The following is a 26,335-nucleotide window of genomic DNA, read 5'->3' as shown; positions in this document are numbered from 1 at the left end:
TGCGGACCGCAAGATGGATGCAGTCACGCGCTTGAGGCCTTAAGGAATTGCTAACTCAACTGACATTGCACAAAAGTGTTTGTGTTTACAACAATTGCCATACCGTATCTTCTAAGGGTATAGGCAGGGTCAATATCAGAGGAGTAACAAACATATTACCGCCAAGACACTGTGACATAACATCACGGAGGCTCAGTGGTTAGCGCTGGTGCCTTGCAGCGCTGGGGTCCTGGGTTCGAAACCGACCAAGGACAACATCTGCATGGAGTTTGTATGTTCTCCCCGTGTTTGCCTGGGTTTCCTCCGGGTACTCAGGTTTCCTTCCACACTCCAAAGACATACTGATAGGGACCTTAGACTGTGAGCCCCACTGGGGACAGTTGGATACTAACGTCTGTAAAGCGTTGCGGAATATAGTAGCGTTATATAAGTTCATAAAATAAATAAATGTCACCCATGATCGCTCACACAATTATTGACCCGATTGCCCCTTTCCAGCTGCTGTACCCTATACCAGTCAGAATATTTTCTAAACTAGATACTCTGATGGCTGCACTATACTGTACTGTACAATACTCTGTATGTAGTAGTATCCTTCCCAATGTATGGCAATTGATAATCTTCCATAGAATTCGGAGTTCCCGTACAACCTCCACGAGCCACAGATCCTAATCTTATCCCAAGCGCTCCTTTAAAGCCTGAAGTCACCGATGTCAGCAAGAATACAGTGACCTTATCCTGGCAGCCAAACCTGAATTCTGGTGCAACTCCGACATCGTACATCATAGAAGCCTTCAGGTACTGGATGGGGTGGCACCTGGAGTACATTTCATTGTCTTCAAGTACCATTGCTTCTATGTGATTTTAAATCTCTGTTTTCCAGCCATGCTTCTGGGAGTAGTTGGCACACGGTGGCCGAAAATGTCAAGACTGAATCTTTTGCTGTCAAGGGCCTGAGACCCAACGCAATCTACCTCTTCCTGGTGAGAGCAGCTAATGCATATGGACTGAGCGACCCAAGTCAGATATCCGACCCTGTAAAGACACAAGGTAGGAAAATCCTAAATTTAACCAGTTTGTAATTTATCAACAGAGATAAGGGCGACCTTCAGGGATTATAGACTGTCTGCAGGTCCGGGACCACTAGGGGGCGTTTACTGCATACAGATCTATACAGCTCCCGTTGATTTCAGTACCAGTTGTATAGATCCTCGTGTTCTCCTTATGCAGCCATAAATATATAGTTTATCAAGGCAGGAAAACAGAACACCCCGCAGATATAATAGGAAACGAGCAGAATAATGGACTTTTGGGGGAGATTTATATAAGTACGGCACTTTCTTGTCTCGGCTGTTGGTCACACCCTTTCTCATCCTTGCCATGCCCACTTTTGGAAAAGTGTCGAGGATGGTGTAAAAAGAAGCAATTGTGACTTTTTATTTTTTCAAAAAGTTGCATTTAAAATTTTCCAAACACACAGCTTAAAGCCACTTCTCTGGCGCAATGGAGATAAATCTCTCCCTGTATATTTAATAATGCTTGTATGATTATCTACCTATCTATCTCTCTATCCCTCAATTATCATCATTAATCCAATATAATTAAGGGATGTTCACATGTTCACAAATTTAGCCGCTGTAAATATCCGTGGACTCTCTTACAGTTTAGCACCACCGAATGGAGCAAAACTGCGAGTGGACACCGGCCACAGCTCCGAGCTGCATCTGACTCCACACCATGTCCAGAAGGGACGTGGCCCTTGTTGGTGCAGTCACAGCTTTAAAGCCCCAATTGAAGGAAGACGACACATTGCCGCAGTCAGAATTCTGCTGGCATTAACTGCCATGAGCACATCCCCTGAATATATATATATAATAATCCATAGTGATCGGTCTGCAGGAAGGTTGCAGAACTCTGTGGAGCTCTGTAGGAATTATTCTGCATCTTTAGTAAGTTCCCCCTAAAAGTGACCTATTCAGATATAGTGAGATATAGGATTCCCGTCACCCTCACCACTTCTCTGAATGAGTCAGAGTCCAGCTGTGGATTATGTCACTGACACACTCATTTCTATTAAATGCTGACCGCTGGCAAATGGAAATGGATTTCTTCTTATTAAAGGAGTTGTCCATCTCTAGATGACCTCATCCAGTTGGCTTCTAGATGACCTCCATGTACAGTAGATGGTTCTGTTTGTTTTGGATATGAATGGTATTTCAACTCATTTTTGACGCGATCCCTTGACTTCATTGACTGTAGTTCATTTACATATGATGTGCCGCTGAAGGGCATACCTTCAGCTTCCTGAGATATGTTTGAGATGTCTCAAAAATACCATGTATCCGAATATTCAGTCCTGATGTATGTAACACCTTATTGATTTCAGATGTTCCTCCTACAAGTCAAGGCGTAGATCACAAACAAGTCCAGAGAGAATTGGGGGATGTGGTTCTGCACCTTCATAATCCAACCATCCTCTCGTCCTCTTCAATTGAAGTACATTGGACAGTAAGTAGATAATTAAATCGCCATCAATGGCAGAGGTCCTCCAGGGCCATAGCCGGACCTAGCCAGAATAAACTGGTAATCACAGGTACCAGATAAGGATGAAGACTTTTTTCACTTTTCCCATTAGCATTTAGATTGTTCCTGTCTGAAATGTTTGTATCTGGATTGTACACATTGAATTAGAAATGGGGCTGTTAACATAAGACATACTTTCCACCTTTCGTGCAGGTTGACCAACAGTCTCAGTACATTCAGGGCTACAAGATCCTCTACAGGCCGAGTCCAGAGAATCGCCTGGAATCTGCTTGGTCCATATTTGAAGTCCGAACTCCAGCAAAAAACAGTGCAGTGATCCCTGAGCTTAAAAAAGGGGTGAACTATGAAATCAAAGCCCGGCCTTTCTTTAACGAGTTCCAAGGAGCTGACAGTGAAGTGCGTTTTGCCAAGACCCTGGAAGAAGGTAACTGCCCCCCTCCCCCCGTACGTGGATCAAGGTTAGGCTGATTACTCCGTAATGTTTGTTTCTCTTTCTTTCACATTTTGGAAGGTACTCATTTTACTGATTGGAGATTATCCATTTTTAAACAGAAGTCTGATCAGATCCTTCGCTGGGATTTGTTTGTATGTTCACAATATTCTGTTTAATGGAAACAGAGATTAGAGTGATTGGGGAAAGCGGATTTTAGGTGACTAAATCTAGATCTGATCACAAGGATGAAATACTCAGCCATACGTGTTATAAAGGCATGGCGTAGCCACAGTATATGGCGGAAATGTCTGAGAGGTGCAGGTACCGCAACTGGAACATAAAAATGGCCCTGAAAAAAAAAATCTAAGTTGTAGACGAGTTTAGATTGACAGAAGGTAGGGACAACAGAAGTAAATGGGGACCATCAGTAACTTAGTGCAGCATAAAATACCTCCCCATCAGAACCAAATACCACAGCACAATATCCTGCCACCCCACTGCAGTATTTAACTATCACACCAGCCTGATGACGGTGATACAGCTGAATTCAGAGGGGCACCGGCGGCCATTGGCCAGATGCATAAGTACCTGATAGTTCCTAGCATTAATAACTGCTGAGCATCAGAGCATTATGTACCTGGCTGGCAGCTGTGAGGAGGGCTCGGGCAGCCCCCTAGTTATCGACTCACCAGGAAATTTTCCTGTAAGGTCTATGGCCAGTCCGCCCCTGATCTAACAGGTGCTGTAAATGGAATGGTGGCTGCGCATGCGCTCCTCTCTCCAGTCACTTCTCTGGGAGTTCAAAAAATTGCTGAGTAAGCATGCTCAGCTCTGTAAAAGTATCTATCTATCTATCTATCTATCTATCTATCCATCTGTCAATCTGTCTATCTATTATATATCTGTCTCCATTATCTATGGACCTATTTATTTTTCTATTTCATATACTTCTGTTTGTCTATTCTTCTGTCTCTCTGTGTATTTATTATATATCTATTTTTCTATCTGTCTATCTATCAGTTATTGTATTAATTATTGACTAATTCTATTCTTTACCGTGCAGCACCCAGCGCCCCACCTCAGAGTGTCACTATTACCAAAAATGATGGCAATGGGACTGCAATTATAGTCGCCTGGCAACCACCTCCTGAAGAAAACCAAAACGGTTTGGTCCAAGAATACAAGGTAATTCAGCTGGATAAACCATTTGTTTGACCATTTACATTGCTAGCATACATCTTAATTAGCATGCTAGGAGAAGTCAGGCGCCCCCCGTCACTGCTGTGATACTGAGAGATCTCCCTGACGCCAGCACTGTGTTGGACTCGCTCAAGAAATTGAGGAGAGCAAAATAAAATGACATTTTAGAACCATAAATATCTTTTGTTAGTAAGCACCTCGCCTGACATTTCATTTTTAATTTAGCCAAAGCCTTTGTTTTCCTGACACATTAAATGAGCCTTCAACTGCAATTTTTCATGGTCCTATTTCAAGTTTTCTTCCTTACCGAGTAACTGTTTGCATGCTCTGCTGATTGCCTATGGGAGGGGAGACTATAGTCCAACCAATCACTGCATTTTAATTTGAGAAAACTTTTATATCATTTATTACAAACTTAAAAAGTTACGACCAAGTTAAATGTGAAGTATTTAAAAATTCTGTAACAAGTAGAAAGCTAATTGGAACCAAATGTAGTAATGAGAAGTGTATGGATATTTGTCTCCATCTAGTGGTGAAACACAAAACTTCAGGGCAATAAAATGTACATGAAATAAGATACTAAAAATTCCTTAAAAATTAAGATGAAAATTAAGATTTACTTACTGTGACTATATAATTATAGCCTCAACTCAAAAAACATTTAGGCACTAAACATTGAGGCAGTTGATGAAAATAAAATTCAATTTAGCTATTTATATTTTATTCATATTTTATTTTTATTTTTTTAGGATTTATTTATATAAATTATAGAAGATTATTTCTGTTTTTATTTTGTGGATAATTAGCAAAAAGGGTTACAATCATAGAGATAGATATGATAGAGATGTAACGGTAGCTATACATTAGATAGATAGAGGATACTATAGATAGATAGATAATAGATAAATATTTAGATAGGATAGAGATATAAAGGTAGCTATACAATATATAGATAGATATTAGAGAGATAGATAAATGATAGATATTAGATAGATAGATATGAGATAAATAGATAGATAGATATTAGATAGATAGATACATAGATAGATAGATATTAGATAGATAGATAGATAGATAGATAGATAGATAGATAGATAGATAGATAGATAGATAGATAGATAATAGATAGATAGAAGATAGATAGATAGATAAATAGATAGATAGATAGATAATATATAGATACATAGATAATAGATAGATAGATAGATAATAGATAGATAGATAATAGATAATAGATAGATACTGTATAATAAATGTTACCCAGTGTGTCTATAAGAAAGAAAGGAATGTAAAGAGGAGATGCTGCCGCCATCCAATCCCTCAGGGCTATACCGGCGCTCTGGCGGAGTGTATACTCTTCTGATGACTGAATATCGATTGTTTTTCTTGCTTTCTAGGTTTGGTGTCTTGGGAATGAAAGCCGATATCATATTAACAAGACAGTGGATGGCTCCTCTCTCTCTGTGGTCATCCCATATCTAGTACCAGGCATCAAGTACAGTGTGGAGGTGGCAGCGAGCACTGGAGCTGGGCCGGGGGTGAAAAGTGAGCCACAGTTGATCCAGTTGGGTGAGTTGTAACTCCATCCCCATCATCTATTCTACAGTACATGCCTTCAATGTATCAGCCTGGAGTATGTGACCCCTGGTCCATGGGAATGATATAGGTCTACCCCAAGTGTATTCTTCTTATCAGTGTTGTAATTATGAATTATTTTAAGACAAATCACTGAGTGCACGTTACATTATTTTCCTATTAAACCAAGGAAAGAAGCAAACTGCAAACCACTGGGTGTATATAGATAGAAGGTGAATAAAGAACAGTCATATTGAACACCTGATACCCCTCCTCCCTAAAAAAAAGAAAAGTTGTTTGGGTCCTGTGTCCCTAATGCACACTATATAGATAGACTCGGCCTTGTTCTGTCTTATGTGTACGAACCTCTTAAATGAGCTGTCCAGGGTGTATATATATCTTAAAACAGGGGATGCATTAAATAAAAAATAAAAAACACCCTTTGATACCCCTTGATCCAGCACCACCAATCTGATGGTCCTGGCTGGTCTCCATTGAGCTGATCACTTGCCGTCTGACCATGGGACCACTGCAGCCATAACTGGCCTGAGCTGAGATGACTGAGGACACTGATTGGCTGCAGCAGTCACATGGTTAAATGCCATACGATTAGCTGCACAAAGTATATAGAAGCTGGTGAGGACTATGAAATTGGTAGCGCTGGAGTGGATCTCATTTCTATCTATCTGCAATCTAGCTGTCCATCCAATGGTGTACCACCAATGGAGGCAGACCACACAGTCGCTTTGAGGTCCATAAGGTTTGGGGCTCAGCTGGGCTGAAGTCCCCTCCCTCACACCTATTGTAAAGTGGAGCCTTCCCTTCCTACTGGCTCCCTGTCTGTCGAGGAGCTGCTCTGCTGCTGGCTCTGCTTATTGGCCAGCTGAATTTCGGCATCACCACCTCTGGGCTTTGGCGTGGCGGAGGCGCGTCTCATTCCGGCTTCCAGCTCCATTGCAGGGAGGTGAGGAGGGGGCCCGTAGTTAGTGTTGAGCAAACTTGTGTTTTCAAGTTAGGCGTACAAGGTTCGGGTTTGGGTTATCTAAGAATTTTGTTATGGATAAGTTATGGTCCGTGATAGCGGAGTCCATAACAGAATTCTTAGAATAACCCGAACCTTGTACGCCGAACTTGAAAACACAAGTTCGCTCGTCCCTACCTGTAGTTCTTGAAGACATACCTGTGCTGGAAAAAGTCAGACTCCAAGTGTGACTGCTGTGGCCACACCAGCCGACGCCCTGACCGGCCAGTCAGTGACCTCAGTGAGGAGAGGCTGCAGCAGTCAACACATTGTGTGTGAATGAACACCTACTATTAGTGGAGGCCACACAGCAACCCTTCTACACTCAGCACCCCCCATAGACATATGCTTCAAGCTCTGAGGAGGGTTCGGTCTCTGCTCTTTATTGCCCCATTACTAATAACCTGTTACTAATAGGGCAGTGACTTGACCCTCCTCAGAACTTGAAGCATTTGTCTATAGGGGGTGCTGTGTGGCCTGCACTAATAGTAATATTTAGTTATAAAGTTTTATATATATACAACTACAGTAATTGGTTCCAAAGCCCCAAAATGTCATCCAAGATCAGAGAAAATGAAGATTTAAGAAAAATAAGCAGATAACTAAGACAGATAAAACAAGTCCTTACATCTAACAGTCAGGAATAGATGCTAAACAGAGAAGTTGGATCTCAGTCTGAGACATCGTATGTTGAAAATAATATTTCCTGACGGAGCACTTTTTATTTGGGGGGGGGGGCGCAATTCTAAAGATAATTGTTCAGATGAACGCCCGTTAGCGATGATCTGGCTGTGTAATACCTCGTTCATCGGGTGATTGGAATCAGCAGGTTTGCCTGGTGGCAGGTCGTGCCGTGTAATCACAATCTGCTGCCGGCAAACCATGATTCAGTATGGGGATGAGTGATGGCATTAGCGATCGCTCTTCACCATACTGAGGAGGAGATTCTGCTCATTTGCATGTCTTTCCCATATGCCCATGTTTATGCAAAGGAGTTTTTAAATAACAAAACTGTATAGAAAGGTTATTGAATATTATGTTAGGACAATCAGAAAACTTTTTGTCACCCTAATGATATTGATCTAGGTGCGCAGGTCCACCCAAGCCATCCAACAGATCTGAAGTAACTTTGAGGCTTACTGGCTCTCAGTCAGATGAGAGCTGGTTTGGAATGTCTCATAGTGCACAAGGCTGCCATTGTAAGGTATGCTGGCTGTTATATGTCTCCTGGATAGATTGTTGGCTTCCACATACCTGGCTTTTGTCTTATAGCCTTTGTGTGGTTGTCTATTGTATGTCATAGATAATAGGAGTCCAAGACGCATCCAGCCATCCTGTTAATGCTGATTCCAATCCATTTTGATGGGGTTTCCATCAATTTCTAACCTTTTTTTGTGAACCAGACAGCCTCTCTTCTTCAGAGCCGGGGGTGCCTGGTTTCATGTTCGGGTCTTTCATTGTATTAAATTGTACTCAAGCACCCACAGTATTCGGCCGAGCACTCCGATGTGCCAAGCATAGCGATGCTCGAGCCGAACAGCAGTTCGGCCGAGCATGCTCGCTCGACACTTGTATCCGTATCCTATCTATCTATCTATCTTTTGTGGCAGTTTTTGATGCAGTTTTTATAGACTTGGATCCAGCAGGAAGGAGACGTATAAGTGTTTGCTTTGTATTTCTCATTTCACTTCTCAAATTCAGTTTTTTGGAGTGAAAAAAACACATCAAAACTGTCGCAAAACGGCAGCATTCCAAAAAAAAAAGTAATGTGTGAAATCACTCTTAAATAGAATAGTGTATACCTTTCCCATTCACACCCATCAACCTTCTCCTGGACTCAGTGAGACGCGTTTCCTGCTGCAGAGATGAGATTAGTTAATAGTAGATTGAGGACCCAGTTAATAAGAAATGATTCAGGACTTTGAAGCTCATTTGGCCCCCAATTATTAACAGTCCTGATGTTACAGTGAAGTGCGCCCCTGTGTAACAAACTTCATTTTATATTCAACTACTTTGATTTTCTGTCACATAAATCAACAGAAACATGTTAAGCTTCAAATATTCAAGAGAAAAAAAGAAAAGAATTGCCCTGCAGCTATTGTTAAAGGGACACATCCATCAGAGAAGGTTTTTAGACTTTTTGGCCACTTTTCTTTAGTCATTTCTGAAAATGAAATAAAATTTTTCTTTCTGTAGCAATCAGCACAAATAATTGACCTCCTTTGGGGCCCTTGCACACGACCGTTTGCCCTCCGAGATATACGGTCTGTGAGCGGGCCATATGTCCCGGAGCGCCATTGATCGTGCGCACGGGAGCACACAGCATAGTTTACAATGATGCTGTGCATGTTGGGCCGCCTGCGAGACTATTGTCCCGCACTCATAAGATCGTATGGGTGCGGAACAATAGCCCCGCGGGCGGCCCGACGTCCACAGCATCATTGTAATCTATGATGCTGTGTGCTCCCGTGCGCACGATCAATGCCGCTCCGGGACATATGGCCCGCTCACAGACCGTATATCTCGGAGGGCAAACGGTCGTGTCCAAGTGCCCTTAAGGTCACTAATCCATCTTCTGGGTACTACTGCTGTGTGGTGAAGATGATATCTGCGAGGTAATCCTTGTGATAATAGTGGGGAGTGGAGTGGAAATGACAGTATGACAGCTCTATTGTTCTCTTGATAAGACTAAATAAAATTCCCACAGAAGAGCATTGCACTTATCAGTGTAATGTGTGATTCTCTGATTGAGTCACTCATCCCCCTGATAACAGTGATGGATTGTCTGAAAAAGTTAATCAAGGTTCTTTGCCGTGCTAAAAGTCCAAAGAAAGGTGGAAGTTAAAGAGCCAGGACAGGACGTAAAATTCATGGAGTGACTTAAAAATTTAAACCAGAAAACCATTAAACCATTTTTTTTAAAAATGACAGAATAGACACATATAGGCTGTTAATATGTGATTAAAACATTTTGATGGATGTGCCTCTTTAATGCCTTGATTGCACCGCTACAAAAATACTGCTGCAGAAATAAAGGTTTTCCACTGCAGTTCTATTTTTGGCCACTGGGTGGCAGAGGATCACTGATACATTGTGCTTATTCTCTTCATTGTAAGAAGTATTGTACATGTTGCATTTATTTTTTGCCATTTATACTAACTACAGGGACGTAGTTATAGGGGAAGCAGGGGAACTTGCTGCTTTGGGGTCCGAACTCGGAAAGGGCCCACCCAGGAGGAGGACAAAAAGATTATAAAATTACATTATGTACAGAAACACAGTTTCTGTATATCTGAAAGGGAGCGATCTTGACTATCCACAAGAGTGGGGGTTGCATGGGAGAATGGGGGTTGTGAAGAAGTTTCTGGGGGCGTTTAAAAATTTACTGTGGGTCCCAGTCATTTTTAGTTACGTCACTGTAACATAGTAACATAGTACATAAGGCCGAAAAAAGACATTTGTCCATCCAGTTCGGCCTGTCATCCTGCAGGTTGATCCAGAGGAAGTAAAAAAATACCCTGTGAGGTAGAAGCCAATTTTCCCTCATTAAGGGGGAAAAAATTCCTTCCCGACTCCAATCAGGCAGTCAGAATAACTCCCTGGATCAACGACCCCTCTCTAGTAGCCATAGCCTGTAATATTATTACACTCCAGAAATACGTCCAGGCCCCTCTTGAATTCCTTTATTGTACTCACCATCACCACCTCCTCAGGCAGAGAGCTCCATAGTCTCACTGCTCTTACCGTAAAGAACCCTTTTCTATGTTTGTGTACAAACCTTCTTTCCTCCAGACGCAGAGGATGTCCCCTCGTCACAGTCACAGTCCTGGGGATAAATAGATGATGGGATAGATCTCTGTACTGACCCCTGATATATTTATACATAGTAATTAGATCTCCCCTCAGTCGTCTTTTTTCTAAAGTGAATAACCCTAATGTTGATAATCTTTCAGGGTACTGTAGTCCCCCCATTCCAGTTATTACTTTAGTTGCCATCATCTGCGAAAATTGATACTTTACTATGCAAGCCTTCTACAAGATCATTAATAAATATATTGAAGAGAATAGGGCCCAATACTGTACTACTACTACTATGAATAATAATAGTGCAATATAATAACATTTCATACAAATCCACTTTACCCCTTCACGACCTCCGCCGTATATGTATGGCCGCTGGGTTTCTGCTGTTTCAAACACCAGAGACCCGCGGCAGACGTATGCATTCAGCCATAAGGCTAGTTGCATACATTTGACCCCTTAGATGCCATGGTCAAATGTGACCACTGCATCTGAGTTGTCCGGAAGCAGGAGCCGCATGCTCGAGTAACAGCGTTCCCGGCTAAGATCGGGGAACCTGTTACACTGCTGTAATAGCCCGAAGCCTCAAGCAGGCTTCTGCAGCTATTACAGGAATATACCAATACAGGCCACTTGGTGGCAGCACTGTATTGTTTTATTGAAAATGAAGTGTTCAATGATGGCTTTATAGCCATCAACAAACACAATGGGCAATCTAATGATTACCAGTTAGAGTCACCCAGGGTGACTTAAAAAAAAGTTTTAAAAAATATAAAAAAAGAATAAAAAAATATAAAAGTTCAAATCCTTTTCCCAAAATTAAAATAAAGATACTTAACCAGTAAAAAAAAATAAACATCATGGGCATCGCTGCGTGCAAAAACGCCTGTACTATTAAAATATAACAATATTAATCCCATACTGTGAATTGGGTAATTCAGCATTTTTTGTCACTTCAACTCCCCCAAATTTTTTTTATAGGAAGTGATTAAAAAGTCATACACACTTCAAAATGGTATCACTGAAAAAACAGATCGCCCCTCAAAAAATGAACCCTGAAACAGCTTTGTAAGCATAACTACAAAAATATGGTGATTGAAAAAAAAAAAAATTCAAGGTTTTTACTTTTTTTAAAATTTTAAAACACAAGAAAAACTATACAAGTGTGGTATTGTTGTAATTGACTGACCTGGAGAATGAAGTTAACAGGTACATTTTACCGCATAGTGAACGCCGTTAAAAGAAAAAAACTGTGGCAGAATTGCGTCCCCCCCCCTCATTCCACCCCATTTGGATTTTTTTCCCCACTTCCCACTACATTGTATGCAACTGTAAATGGTGCCATTTGAAAGTACAACTTGTCCCCCATAAAATAAGCCCTCATAAGGCTATGTGAACAAAAAAATTTAAAGTTATGACTCTGTTAATGCAGGGAGTGAAAAATAAAAAACGCAAAAACGGGAAATCGCCCAGTCCTCTAAAGGTTAAGGATTTGATAGTCCCATGGGGAAATTCACATATGAATTCACAAATGTGGTATGTGAAGCAATGGCAGCTTTTTTATATATATATATATATATATATATATATATTCAAGGAATTGATTGTCCACAGCAGCTCTTGAAATACTTGTTTTAATTTTTCTATAAAAACTACGACCACATTGGTTTCTATAAGGAAGTTTACCACTTTACCTTTTGTATACTTGTTTTGATAACTGTAGTCGAATAGGTTTACCAGTAATAGATAATACTGGACATGAACACTAGAGGGCTCCCTTTTCTCAAAAATTCCATATAAGTGTTCAAGCACTATGGGGGGAATTTATCACGAGGAGAACATTTGAAGTCCGTTTTGCTTCAGTCTGTGTTGGAGCACTTTGTGCCACAATTATCAAATGTTGCTTGTTGTTTGGTAAATTTGGCTTGTCCTTAAACCTAACACTTCTGTCTAGAGAAGCTACTCCAGTTTTTCTACTCCACCCTGCTCCTGAAGTGAGATTGCGACTTATTTGCGACTTAAAAAAAAAAAGTCTCAATGATAAATCTGGAGTGAAACTCATTAACGTAGCTCACCAGGCCCACTTTTCCACCCACATTACAAAACTGGAGTGAGCGGTGTACACATGCAAAAAGTCGCTAAATTTTGCACGACTGTAAAAAAAAGCTGAAAAAGCCCTATTTTGCGACTTTTTGATGCCAGAATTCTGGAGTGAAGGTATGATACATCAGGGCCTATCTCTTTATCTATCTACATCAGCTACATGCTTCTAACAGAACCGGATGACACCAACAGAGTTGTCACCGGACTTTCCCAGGCTTCTGAATGGCAATTCCATCTAACTATAAGAAGTGGAGACTGTATGAATGTAGGACTAGGCAGAGTTACCGCTCAGCAGCCTAGTAGATAGGTTAATAACCAGTTTGGAAGTGTGGATAACCAGTGTGATTGTGGATGTATTGGCTGGCACCCAGCTTTCCCAAGCTCCTGAGTAGCAAATCGGACTCGTTTTTGAATCGAGCGGTGGAGTATGTTATCCAGCTTTCCAAGAAACAGATACCCTATAAGAAATGTAAAATGCATAGATTTTCTACCATCTTTAAGAGGCTGGGGTATTTCAGTTTCAGCTTAGCCTTTGCACAATGAAAAGTTATACAGTTTTCAACTATACTGAGTTTACAGATTCATCACTGTTTTCAAGACCTCTGCTTGCCAGGAACCTTCAATGTTTACACGCAGTGGAAAAAATGTGCATTGTTCATAGTGAAATTTCAACAACTTAAAGTCTATAAAGCCATCGGAATTAAGGAGTAAATTCTGTTGTCTTACTAGTAAAAACCCGCAGTTTCAGCCGTGCTCGGGAGAAGTAAGAGATACGGAGTGGCGGTCTAAATCCATTAGTCACAGTACATTTTATACCGTTAAGCCCAGCTGGCATGATACTGGAACCTAAACTGGCCGCCCCCATAAAACCTGATCCACCTCCACAACCACCTCTCACAAATAGCTGTGAAATCAGTAAACCGGGGAGATGCAGCCGGGGTATTAGACCGCAGAGCGCTGACCTGTTTCATGGACTGTGAGTATCTGGACTGCTCGCAGGATCATAGACGTAAGACTCTCAGTCATCAGAGCAGGTAATTCCAAACGTGGACCTATCCAGATAAGAAATTTCATGGTTTCAAAAAGCAAGAGGCTGCACAGAGTAAAATAAAATGTGTCCAATATCACCGCAGAATGGCTGCAGTTACCTGTATACGTGTGGAGCACCACCGGTCCCTGCTACGTACAGATGTGTCCACCCTCCTAGAATTTTATTATAGGGGCTTTCCAGTGCACAGAAAACTTTGTCCATGGTGAAACTAAGTAAAAGAACGTATACCCCATGCACACGACCGTATAAGTTTTGTGGTATTCAAATCACGGATCCACAAAATACGCATGCGCTCCGTGTGCTTTCGGCATTTTATTTGCAGATCCATGGGCTTTCAGCATCCATATGTCCATTCCGCAAAGCGATAGAACATGTCCTATACTTGTCCACAAAAGGCGGACTGCCGACCTATTGAAGTCAATGGCTTCACAAAAATGCGGATCAGCACGAACCACAGCCATATTTTGCGCATTCGCAATTTGCACAATGCATACGGTTGTGTGCATGAGGCCTAACTAGCCCATTCCCCGCTGCTGCACTTCCTACTGCCATCTTGACACAGCAGGAAATGGCAGTGAATGCAGCTCAACCAATCACTGGCCTCAGCAATCCCAGGAGCAGGATGTGGAGAGCAGTGCGAACCCTGGCACCATTGGAGTGACAGCAGCAAGGGATGGGCGAGGTAATCTTTCATTTGTTCACCATGTGAAGCCTGGGGAAAATGTTTTCTATGTGCTGGAATGCCCCTTTAAGGACTCCAGTTTTGTAATTCAATACATTATGGTGACATGCTAGCAAAACCCTTGGTAGATTGCAATTCACATTGCAACCATTAGGTGGCTGCAAATAAAAGCATTTTATTGTAAGCATCTTCTGACAGAGTTTCGGAAAATCATATTTTTTCAAAGCTGGTTATCTCATACCACACATCTCAAAATATGCCGATCCGAGAGGAGATGTAAGGAAGGGCCTTTACCAGAGTACCGGTGCACACTACTATGGTCCCTCCAGCCATCCAATGTACCAATGCTCCTCTAACCATCTTATGCACCAATGATCATCCAACCATTCTATATACCAATGATCCTCCAGCCGTCCTATGTACCAATGATCCTCCAACTATCCTAGGCACCAATGATCCTTCAGCCGTTCTATGTACCAATGATCCTCCAGCTATCCTAGGCACCAATGATCCTCCAACCATACTATATACCAGTGATCATCCAACTATCCTATATACTAATGATCATCCAACCGTCCTATATACAAGTGATCATCCAGCCTTCCTATATACAAATGATCCTCCAACCATCCTATATACAAATGATCCTCCAACCATCCAGATTACCCACCAGATTCTCTCCAACCATCCTATATACAACATCTCCTCCAGCCATCATCTATACCATGATCGCTCCAACTCTTCTATGTGCCAGAATGTACAGCCATCCTATGTACTAGAAACATTCCAAGCATATATCAGGGTCACGCCAACCATCATATGCACAAGGTCTTCTCCAACTAACCTACAGTATGTACACTACCAGGGTTCCTTGAACCATTCTATGTACCAGTCTCACTCCAGCTATCCTAGGTCTCATGAATGATCCCATGTACAAGGATAACACCGACCATTCTGTGTACCAGGATTCCTCCAGTCATCCTAAGTATAAGAGCCCCTGCAACCATCTTACCTACCAGGTTCTCTCCAACAATCCTACATACCAGGATCCCTTCTACTATCCTTTGTATCAGGATATCGCCAACCACCCTATATACTCCTGTCCCCCCTACCCCAACCATCCCATGAATTAGGGACCCACAACCCACTTTATGAGCTAGTCACCCAACTACCCTTACTGTTAACATCAATCCAGATCTCATTTTTGGCAGAGGGGTCTGTGTCTGATTCTCAATGCAGCCCTAGCACTCCCGTCCCTCCAAATGGCCACTTTACTGCAGTACTGCTGTTTCCAGCAGCAGACTGGTTTTATGAAGTGACTGGGACATTGTACTGGATCTTCTAGTACATTGTTGTCACAAATATGTACCATTTAATAGAAAAAGGAGCAGATTTGTTTCTGTTTAATGAGAATTTATAAATAAAAAAAACTCAACGTAGGGCTCAAAATAAGACAGAAATGTCCCACCAACGCCTCATTGCATCCTTGTCACTTGGAGGACATGACGGCAGAAGACCCTGGCAGCTCTACACAGTGGAGGGCATTGACAACATGCATGCTACTGGAGGTTTTTTGTGTAGGCATTTGACGCTAGATGGAGCAAAGTACTGATAAATGAGACTCCATATTTTGTGATGCATTTACTATGCTTTACAGCTCCACCGCCACTTGTAAAGACTAAGTCCATCAGCCGGTACACTTGTTTCCAAATACATTTGCTGCCATTGCTTACCTTTAATGCATGGTTTCACCACTCTTGCCAAGTGTTAAGTGCTCGTAGGAAGCTGTAATATGCACAGCAGGATTTACAAGCACTTATTTTTATTGTTTCAAGGTACCCAGGACAAGGGTTATTGTGCCTCATCAGTCAATCACAAGGTATTAAGGGAGATTGGAAGGTTGATTCATTGCTCATTAAATTTATTTACTTACTTTTAAAGCCGTGAAGGAATGCATTTTGTATCCTTCACAGCACAGATGTAAGATGGTCTTAAAAAAGGCTCTAAACTATGAAACTGAATGAAAAAAAATATATATTGGTCGGCCTACAAGACTTTCTGCAAGCTCCGGAAATATTCTCAGTGCTAATTCACACTACCATGATCGGTGTGTTGGCTTCATCTTCTGGACGGACCAGAACTGACTGCATCATAATGTTTTATGATACAGTCAGTTCCTATCTGATTGTGGGTCTATTGCACTGTACTCATATCCTCATGTAAGTACACCACAATAGACCCATCAGATATGCACTGGCTGTATCATAAAACACTATGGTGCAGACAGTTCGGGTCAGGGGGGAAACGCAGTCGATCTGGGAGATGCGGTCAACACACTGACCATGTTTCTCGTATCAAACACGGCCGTGTGAATCAGTTCCTAAGGAAATTAAACTGCAAAGGGGCAATCCCACTCCTACTGGTCCACTACTTTGGCAGAGGTCTGGTTTATTGCTTGGTCTGCACTTAGGGGGCAAAGCTTTCTGCTGTGGCAAGCTGCCTCACAGCTTGTTAGAAACAGCCTAAAGGTAGCCATACACCTTCGAGAACGGTCAGTGAACTCTCGATATTCTTTTTGGTCTATAGACTTGATAGCATGCAAGTGTTCTCTATAGGGAGAGGGGAATTAACCACTGACAAATACCTCATGCAGCGTCTTATCTCCTTTAAGAACAAAAATATAGAGCCTTTTCAAGTCCAACATGCCCGATCTGCCAAAGGGGGGAGTCAGGACACCTCCATGCACAGTAGCTGGTGGGCTGGTTCCATCAAAATCAGCAGGTCTGGCCAAAATGTATGTAACACTGTAGCTAAATGTAGAGGACAAATTGACCTCCAAGGGAATGTACATTTTTTTTATTCTATTTTTTATTTTTGTGTGTGTGTGTGTCCTTTTAACTTCCTATCAAACAGCATGAGAGAGATTCATGTATGGTGGCCAAGGCAACTTGGCATCAGTTCAAACAATCATAGCGTCATATATTCTTTGTGCTCAAAGGCCTTGCTTTTATGCCTTAACATATGTTTAGTTCTAAGCAATGAAATTGACTGAACTCTGAGCAGAGGCTTTGGAAGTGAATAGTGTGTGGATGTTGACGAGGACAAGGCTGTGTTTGCAATGTAGCAAACTTCATGGTGCTGGACCTAAGGGTTTAGGGGTTAAAGGAGTTCCCAGGAATAGATAACACTTGATATAAGATCTCCAGGTAGGTTAAGGTCCGCAAGCATTGAGGCTGTGGCTAGTTCTTACCAGAACAGGTAGGGTCACATAAGACACAGCTTTAGTGCACCCACCTGGCTCTCCAATAAAGCTGCTATAGGCATAACGTGAATATCATATCTAAGGAGGGTTTGGTAATATGAACATCTCTGGAGGATAACATGAGGAGCAGATGGTGCCAAAGGTGATATATCTGTTGCCACAAATTATATTTTGTATCTACTGGTAATAAATACGACACAACTGTCTTTTTTTTCCATAGATTCCTTTGGAAACCCCGTGCCTCCTGGTGACCAAGTAAGCCTTGCCCAGCAGATATCAGATGTGGTCAAGCAACCAGCCTTCATTGCAGGGATTGGTGCTGCCTGCTGGATCATCCTGATGGTGTTTAGCATCTGGTTGTACCGTCATCGCAAGAAACGCAGCGGACTTACCAGCACCTATGCTGGCATCAGGAAAGGTATCCAGAGCCTGTGCACAATGATAAGAATAGACTGTAGCCTATGGCCTCCTTAAAGGCAATCTCCAAATATACCTCTGACTCACAGGTTATATTAGGGAATTGCATGAGTAGCAATATGCAAATATAACACATTTATTGGAATTTACAATCGTCCTGACATGTCAATTTTAGTAAATAATTGTATTCCTCATATCAGTGCCTTGTTCAGTTCATCTGTTATTCCTGTTAGAAGGGTATGAATAAGTTGACAGCTGGATGTTACCAGTTGGGGGAGTGTCAAGGGCGTAGCTATAGGAGAAGCGGCTGCTTTGGGGCCCTGACCCAGAAGGGGCCCATCCAGGAGGAGGAGAACTAAAAGATTTTGTCAGGGCCCCCTCAACAGTATTACACAATTAAATTATATACAGTGACTGTATAGACAGTGTAGAAAACGGATGGAACAGCTGCCGGGCCTGGCCTGAGAGAGCGATCTTTACTAGCCACAGGAATGGGCGCGGCGTGAAAGGAAGGGGCTGCAAAAAAGTGACTGGGGGAGGCGGGCCCCATTCAAAAATTTACTGTGGGGCCCAGTCATTTCCAGCTACGCCACTGGGGAGTGTCCTTACACCCTGACACTGTTTAGGGGGCACTGACAGTGTCAGACTTTGTAGGGACACACCCAGTTTTCAATTTGATCATAAATTTCTAGCAGTTATATCAGAGGAGCAGGACGAGGCCGAGATATATGAAAAGGTTGTGGGGAATGCAGAGACTGACATGTCGGGAGTGTTGAAATGTCATTAGACATATTCAGAGAATTTCCTGCGTAGTCTAAACTACACATTGCAGTAATTTCGACATTCATTTCCATAGCAGCCCTTCATTCCACTTGTTTTTAAACCCTAAAGATATTATTTCCATATTGCAGTTAAAGGGGTTTTCTGAGAGTTTTTTTTTTACTGATGACCTATCTTTTGGATAGGCCATCAGTATCTGATCGGTGGGGGTCTGACAGCATTCACTTCAGTGGGACTGAGCTATGCCTAGGCCACGTGACCAATGAATGCAATGTAAGGAAAGCTGCAGAAGGCCATGGCGCTACTGCGAGTACTAGATTCTTCTCGAACAGCTGATCGGCGGGGGTCCCAGTTTTTGGACTCCCACTGGTCAGATACTGATGACCTATCCAAAAGATAGGTCGTTAGTAAAAAAAAACCTCTTGGAAAACCCGTTATGCTGTCTGTGGAACCAGATTTAAATGACTTTTTTGGCAAGTAAGCCAGTGCTTGAAGGATTCGTAGGACTCACGTCTGCACCTTCTCAGATCCTAGAACGTGTCCTATTCTGGTCCGTATTGTGCATGAGAATAATCCTCTCTATCGATGAGAGTGAGAAAAATGCAGAATGTACACAGAATGTATCCGTATTTTGTGGATCGAAATACAGACACGGCCGTGTGCATGAAGCCTTATGGGTACTGTCTCTACATAAGGCTGGACAAGGCCAGAACACATCCTGATTTACTATGTGACTTAAAGGGCCCTGACTTTGTTTTTATAACCGACTCTCAAAAGTTGGTTGTGGGTTGTAGTTAGTAGTCAGTGCTGCTGTGGCTCCATCACATACAACCATTAATGGAGAAGGACATTTAAGACAAGGGCGATGATATGAATGATTTGTCTATGGATGCTTAAAATTGCTGATATGTCATATCACCCACCGCATCTGATACAAGACCCTCATTCATAAAAACTACAGCGAGAATATATGATGAACTCAGCTGCTATGTGACCCCGTTCCCCTGATTGCTGTTCATTAATTTTTCAGCTCTTACTATATTTATGTTATTAGGTCAACTAAAACAATGTCATGATTCCAATCTTTTATGTTCCCCGACACGCCACATACTTGCGATTTAAAATTAATGTTCTCAACTCTTCATTCTTCTTTGAATAGCCCCTATTTATGATGGCTTGCTACCAGGGGGGCTGTTGGGGGGGAGTTGTTTTATAATATTTTATTTTCTGGACCTTGCCAAATTGTATTGCCGTTGTGAAAAGTATTCGGAAAATGGAAAATGTGAATAAGGGAGCAGATTGTTAGAGATCAAGGCCAGGGGGACAAAACCAGGGCTTGAATGGGATGAACAGACAGAGCTTGAATAGGACGCATCTTGAGGTGTATTCATAAGAAGGATAAAGGTGGTGATAGCTGAGGAGGTCAGCCATGTCGTTTTTACATAAGCGAATGTGCTGTTTCTAGGTTTACATAGGACTGCAGGTAATAGTGAGCCATTACATTATGATAAAATCTGCTGTGCTCTTCCTTATATGGTATATACAGTACAGATCAAAAGTTTAGACACACCTTCTCATTCAAAGAGTTTTCTTTATTTTCATGACTATGAAAATTGTAGATTCACACTGAAGGCATCAAAACTATGAATTAACACATGTGGAATTATATACATAAAAAACAAGTGTGAAACAACTGAAAATATGTCATATTCTAGGTTCTTCAAAGTAGCCACCTTTTGCTTTGATTACTGCTTTGCACACTCTTGGCATTCTCTTCATGAGCTTCAAGAGGTAGTCCCCTGAAATGGTTTTCACTTCACAGGTGTGCCCTGTCAGGTTTAATAAGTGGGATTTCTTGCCTTATAAATGGGGTTGGGACCATCAGTTGCGTTGAGGAGAAGTCAGGTGGATACACAGCTGATAGTCCTACTGAATAGACATTTAGAATTTGTATTATGGCAAGAAAAAAGCAGCTAAGTAAAGAAAAACGAGTGGCCATCATTACTTTAAGAAATGAAGGTCAGTCAGTCAGCCGAAAAATTGGGAAAACTTTGAAAGTAAGGGCTATTTGACCATGAAGGAGAGTGATGGGGTGCTGCGCCAGATGACCTGGCCTCCACAGTCACCGGACCTGAACCCAATCGAGATGGTTTGGGGTGAGCTGGACCGCAGAGTGAAGGCAAAAGGGCCAACAAGTGCTAAGCATCTCTGGGAACTCCTTCAAGACTGTTGGAAGACCATTTCAGGGGACTACCTCTTGAAGCTCATCAAGAGAATGCCAAGAGTGTGCAAAGCAGTAATCAAAGCAAAAGGTGGCTACTTTGAAGAACCTAGAATATGACATATTTTCAGTTGTTTCACACTTGTTTGTTATGTATATAATTCCACATGTGTTAATTCATAGTTTTGATGCCTTCATAGTCATGAAAATAAAGAAAACTCTTTGAATGAGAAGGTGTGTCCAAACTTTTGGTCTGTACTGTACATGTGTCCATCATCCTCATCATCTGAGGAGCATGTGTTAGATTTCTTATTTCAAAGCTGCTTATGAGTAAAATATGGGTTATAATAATATGAATTAATGTATTTGCCAGGAAATTTACTGATAAACCAGGCCTAATGGGGGAGATTTATGAAAACTGCTGTCAAGGAAAACTGGCTTAGTTGCCCATAGCAACCAATCAGATTCCATCTTTCATTTTTCAGAGCTTCTTTGGAAAATGAAAGGTTGAATCTGATTGGTTGCTAGGGACGACTAAACCAGTTTTGATAAATCTCCCCCATTAGGCCTGGTTTATCAGTGAATTTCTTGGTGACAGACTCTTAGGAGTTGCCTTTTTCTTGCATTCCAGTGATTTTGGATGGAGCATTCCATTAATTTTTGATGAGTGAGGTGTTGGTTCGGTTTCAGACAGATTGTAGTCATTAGAAAGTCTGATACATACAGAACCTCATGCAGGAGGGTGTATGGCGGCACTATACCTCTACCTCCATATAGTGCTCTGTGCAGTGCCGCCAGAGGAAACTGCTGTATAAAATGAGCCTATAACGGCTCTGTACAACCCTGAGGTTATATTTTTACAGGTACATAGGGAGGCTCTATGTGCATTTTATCCACCTGTAGTACGGACTATTCCTAGTTAATATTGACGGTGTGCTGACAAATGCAAATGACTAACGGTTGTCAAAGCATGGCTTAGCAGTAACCAGATGGCACGCCTAATACCACTGCATATGTTTTCTGAATTAAACATCACAACCCTGAACATGAGATGACTAACACAGCGTTAGACCCTCACAAAACTATAGCAATAAGGTTATAGCGATGTACAAAAGTTGCACAGATGAGTTTGCCATCCCGCACTTTTCAGCACCACACCACAGTGGAGGAAATGTGTTAAAGGAAAACTGGCTTAGTTGCCCATAGCAACCAATCAGATTCCACCTTTCATTTTCCAAAGAAGCTCTGCAAAATAAAAGGTGAAATCTGATTGGTTGCTAAGGGCAACACAGCCAGATTTGATAAATCTCCCCCATAGTGTTCTTTATGATTTTACATGGATCTGTTTCCTTTTTATGAATAAAGTATGGAATTCCCTAGTACATTGGCGATTTATCAAAACCTGTGCAAATGCCCTTAGCAACCAATAATGTTGACCCTTACATTTTCCAAAGGCGCTCTGAAAAATGAAAGGTGGGATCTGATTGGTTGCTATGAGCAGGTAAGCCCATTGGACTTAATTGCCCATAGCAACCTATCTGCTTCTACATTTCAAAGCTCCTATGGAAAATGTAAGGATCAGGCTGATTGGTTGCTATGGGTAACCAAGTCAGTTTTCCTTTGCATCTCTTTTGATAAATCTCCTCCACTGTGAATTCAGATTGGCCATATTCAAGATCTCTGCTTGCTGGTAGTGAATTGAAACATTGTTTTAGAAACTGGACAATACTGTACATCAAAACCTGCTAAAATTGTATGCAGTCTAGGCAGTTTTCTGTCAGTGACATACATCATCAGCACAGCTCTCCTGTGTTGGTGAGCATGGCCTAGACATGACACCTGTAAGGCCTATTCACACATCTGTGTCTGTTTTGCGAGTGTTTTGCATCCGCAAAGGTCCGTTTTCAGGACACGTGTCAGTTTTTTTTTTCTCTGTGGTTCATCCTCTTTTTTTTTTGTGTCTATACAGTGGATCAGTGGAAAAACGTACCATACACAGATAGCATCCGTGTTCTGTCCCCGGTTTTTCATGGATCTATTGAATAGAATTCTGTCTGAAAAATGGACCAAAGTCATAGATGCAAACTGTCTCGAATTTGCCAGTATTGTCCTTGATTTTCAGAGACTGTCCTGGAAAATTTGGGTTTTCCCGGACCAAAAATGGGTGGGGGTTAATGCATCCATTTTATCAACTGAAACGTTGGTAAGAATGCCAGAGTAGGGCATGCTCCTTTGTTTTCCTGGCAGCCAGCAGTTTGCAGAAAATCGGAATGTATCAAATGTAATGGACACAAATAACAGAAATGTGAAAAGTGTAAAGAAAAGTTCTCATTCCCTGACAGCAAGCAGACATCTTAAAACTGTGAGAAATTGAAGACACAAAGGCCCAGATTTACTCATTTGTCTGTGTCAAAAAAGTGGCGCAATTTGGTGCGTTGAGGGGTGCTACACTTTTTTCTGACATGCTCAACCGGGGGGTGGGTCTTAGAGGAAAGTGGGTGGAGATTTTCAGGAAAAAGGATGAGGCCTAAGAACATTTTGCGTCAATCCTGGCATAAAAATCTATCTCAAAGTAAGCCAACCAATAGAGAAAGGCGTTTATGGCTGCGCTCCCATCTCCAATTCGGAGATCACCGCCGGACCAGTCAATGGTAATTACAGGATCCGGCAGGCTGGAACCGCTTGCTGGATCTCCTAAGGCCCCTTTCACACAAGCGAGTTTTCCGCGTGGGTGCGATGCGTGAAGTGAACGCATAGCACCCGCACTGAATCCTGACCCATTCATTTCAATGGCTCTGTGTACATGAGCGTTTTTTTTTTTTTCACGCATCATTTCTGCGTTGCGTGGGAATCGCAGCATGTTCTATATTCTGCGTTTTTCATGCAGCCCGCGCCCCATAGAAGTAAATGAGGCTTCAGTGAAAAACGCATTGCATCCGGTCAGGATTCAGTGCGATCAATTCACGCATTGCACCATTACGGAAAACTCGCTTGTGTGAAAGAGGCCTAACAGAGGTGTGAATGAAGCATATCCCTGCACCACATGTATCACTCGGCCTGAGCCCCTAAATCTGGTGCACATCTAGACAGCTGGTCTATGGTTACGTCCTCTTTAGTAAATCTGGACCACAGTATATTAGAAGTTGCATAACTTTTCAGTTCTAGAGTGAGATGGCGGTAAGATTTCTGTCCGTATCCGAATTCCTGCATTGTCTTTTCCCTCATATGGAGATCAGCGGCATACAGAGAAGCGGATATTTCTGTGCACCCCTGGCTTTATATACTGAGGCTGCGGACTATCAGTGATGTATCTACTAGCTGTAATTGAGTATATGCACTGAGCAGGAGCCTATTCACCGTTATTTATCCGGTGCCCAGACATGGCTGCCCTCTCCCGCAGTGCAGCTGCTCCAGTCCTTATCGATCAGGATAAGATTTATAACTACCACAAACAACCCTCTTAAGCAGCATCTTGGCTCCATTATTCAAATAAGAAATAAAAATTGAACTAACAATTAATTGCCGGCGGGGCTCACGTACTTTGAAAAGCACTCCGACTGCAATCACTGTGCCGCACGTGTCATCCACCTGGCTGCTTGCCTACCACTGATTTACCGTTTGTGGCTGGATATGTACTAATTTGAGATGTGCACTTTCTTCCTTCAGCTTAATAACTTTATTTTTTATTTTTTTTATTTTTGATTTTGATTTTTCAGTCCCGTCTTTTACCTTCACGCCAACAGGTATACACAGTATTTGCACTTTCTTTCTTTTTTGTCTGTCTTGCATGTGCTCTATATGATATGCCTGTACTTCTATTCTAGAATATTCTGGGGTTGGCTGCACTGGAAATGCAAGGAGCGTTGGGGTAGAATCTGTAATGCGTTCAAAGGGTTAATGCCCCGGGGCTCAACAGGTCTGAAGGTTCATAGGCCACCATTTTGATCCATACATTTTGATTCCCCCACCCCGCCCGATTAGCTCCCTAATGATAGTGGGTGCCTTACCAGAAACGATCCCAAGCCTTTCAATGAGTAGACATTTTGGTGCACAATATGGAGGTCAACCTGCTCAGAGGCCTAACTTGAAGCTTTGAAATCTGTTAAACTATCAAGTTTTATTTATTGCACTGATAGACCAAAGGGGTTTTTTTGGGCTCCCCTTAGGTTCCAGAGCTTGGGTGCAACTACAACTCTGAACCTCCTAGATTTACCACCATGGACTCTCTCCCTCCCAGGAGGCGCCAGGTGTAACCTTTATTGGTGCATCTTGTTGGAGAGGGCTTGGGCTGGTTACTTTACATATGACATTTAGACATCTTGATCTCCCTCAAATGGGTTGTCCAGTGCCGAAAACTGCTGATCAGGTGTCTGACCTTCACCAGTCTGATACTGGGTCACCAATTTCTAAAAGCTGGAACTTCTGGTATCCTCTTATAGACTCCCTAAAGCTCTAACGTTGGCCATATATCTTCAATATCTGTCTGTCACATGCAATCATCTGACTTCCCGTTCCCATACACAGGCACACTTGGGTTGATCCAGTGTACTTGTGTTCTCAAAAGGTTGAGAGGATGAAGCTGCTTCACCTGAAATCTGCTCAACTAATGTAAGGACAACATAACCTAATACACGTTAGATGGTTGACCAGTCCCACCAAAATCCATCGGTTCTCCTGATTTTATTCTTATATGTTTAGCCGCTCTTATTGTAGCTTAGGAACATGTCCATACTATGGATCCATGCCGCACAATTCTGTTACACAGTACCCATAGTCTTCTGTAGGCCCATATTTTGCTCCATGCTGCCTACAGGTCCATCAGGCCTCTAGGTGTCACTTTACTGGCTCTGCGCTCACGGCCAGTTGGGTAAATTTGTCCCAGGATTTCAAAAATATTGCGTTTTTATATGACCATGTCCATAAATACTGGAGATTACCAGAGTAGGGAACGGCCTTCCAACTACGGTGCTCATTCTCCTAAAGAAATCTGATTGCACTGTACTTGGCATATGGGTGCACCTGTATTTATGAAGGAAATTGCAAATTTCAGTCAGGTATTTAGAAAAATTTGACTTTTTTTTTTTCTGACAAGACTGCATTTTGTGATTGCGGCCTACCGTCACTGGTGGCAGAGCCGCACGTGGTTGCCAATGCCTCGGTGACAGATTTAACACTGGCTCTTAAGTTTTAATCCTGTTATTGTAATCACTGCGAGCAGTTATCTCGGCTTTGCAGGCTGCCAGCT

The 26,335-nt window shown here is 42.1% G+C and overlaps 1 protein-coding gene across 5 annotated transcripts in view; it reads left to right on the top strand.

Moving 5' to 3' along the window:
• ROBO1 (roundabout guidance receptor 1) overlaps positions 1–26,335 on the top strand; it is a 345,972-nt gene that overhangs the window by 276,297 nt on the left and 43,340 nt on the right. For 3 of the 5 annotated variants that reach the window (XM_040423238.1, XM_040423236.1, XM_040423240.1), the window contains 8 exons: positions 630–798; positions 884–1,050; positions 2,387–2,508; positions 2,737–2,968; positions 4,041–4,162; positions 5,575–5,746; positions 17,893–18,090; positions 24,807–24,833. In XM_040423238.1, the coding sequence (XP_040279172.1) occupies positions 630–798; positions 884–1,050; positions 2,387–2,508; positions 2,737–2,968; positions 4,041–4,162; positions 5,575–5,746; positions 17,893–18,090; positions 24,807–24,833 (1,209 nt within the window). The remainder of the gene's footprint in view (positions 1–629; positions 799–883; positions 1,051–2,386; positions 2,509–2,736; positions 2,969–4,040; positions 4,163–5,574; positions 5,747–17,892; positions 18,091–24,806; positions 24,834–26,335) is intronic. The other 2 variants (XM_040423239.1, XM_040423237.1) reach the window with 1 other exon arrangement.

The sequence above is a fragment of the Bufo bufo genome, chromosome 3 (genome assembly GCF_905171765.1).
Source record: "Bufo bufo chromosome 3, aBufBuf1.1, whole genome shotgun sequence".
NCBI lineage: Eukaryota > Metazoa > Chordata > Amphibia > Anura > Bufonidae > Bufo > Bufo bufo.
This window is presented reverse-complemented; position numbering and strand designations above follow the sequence as displayed.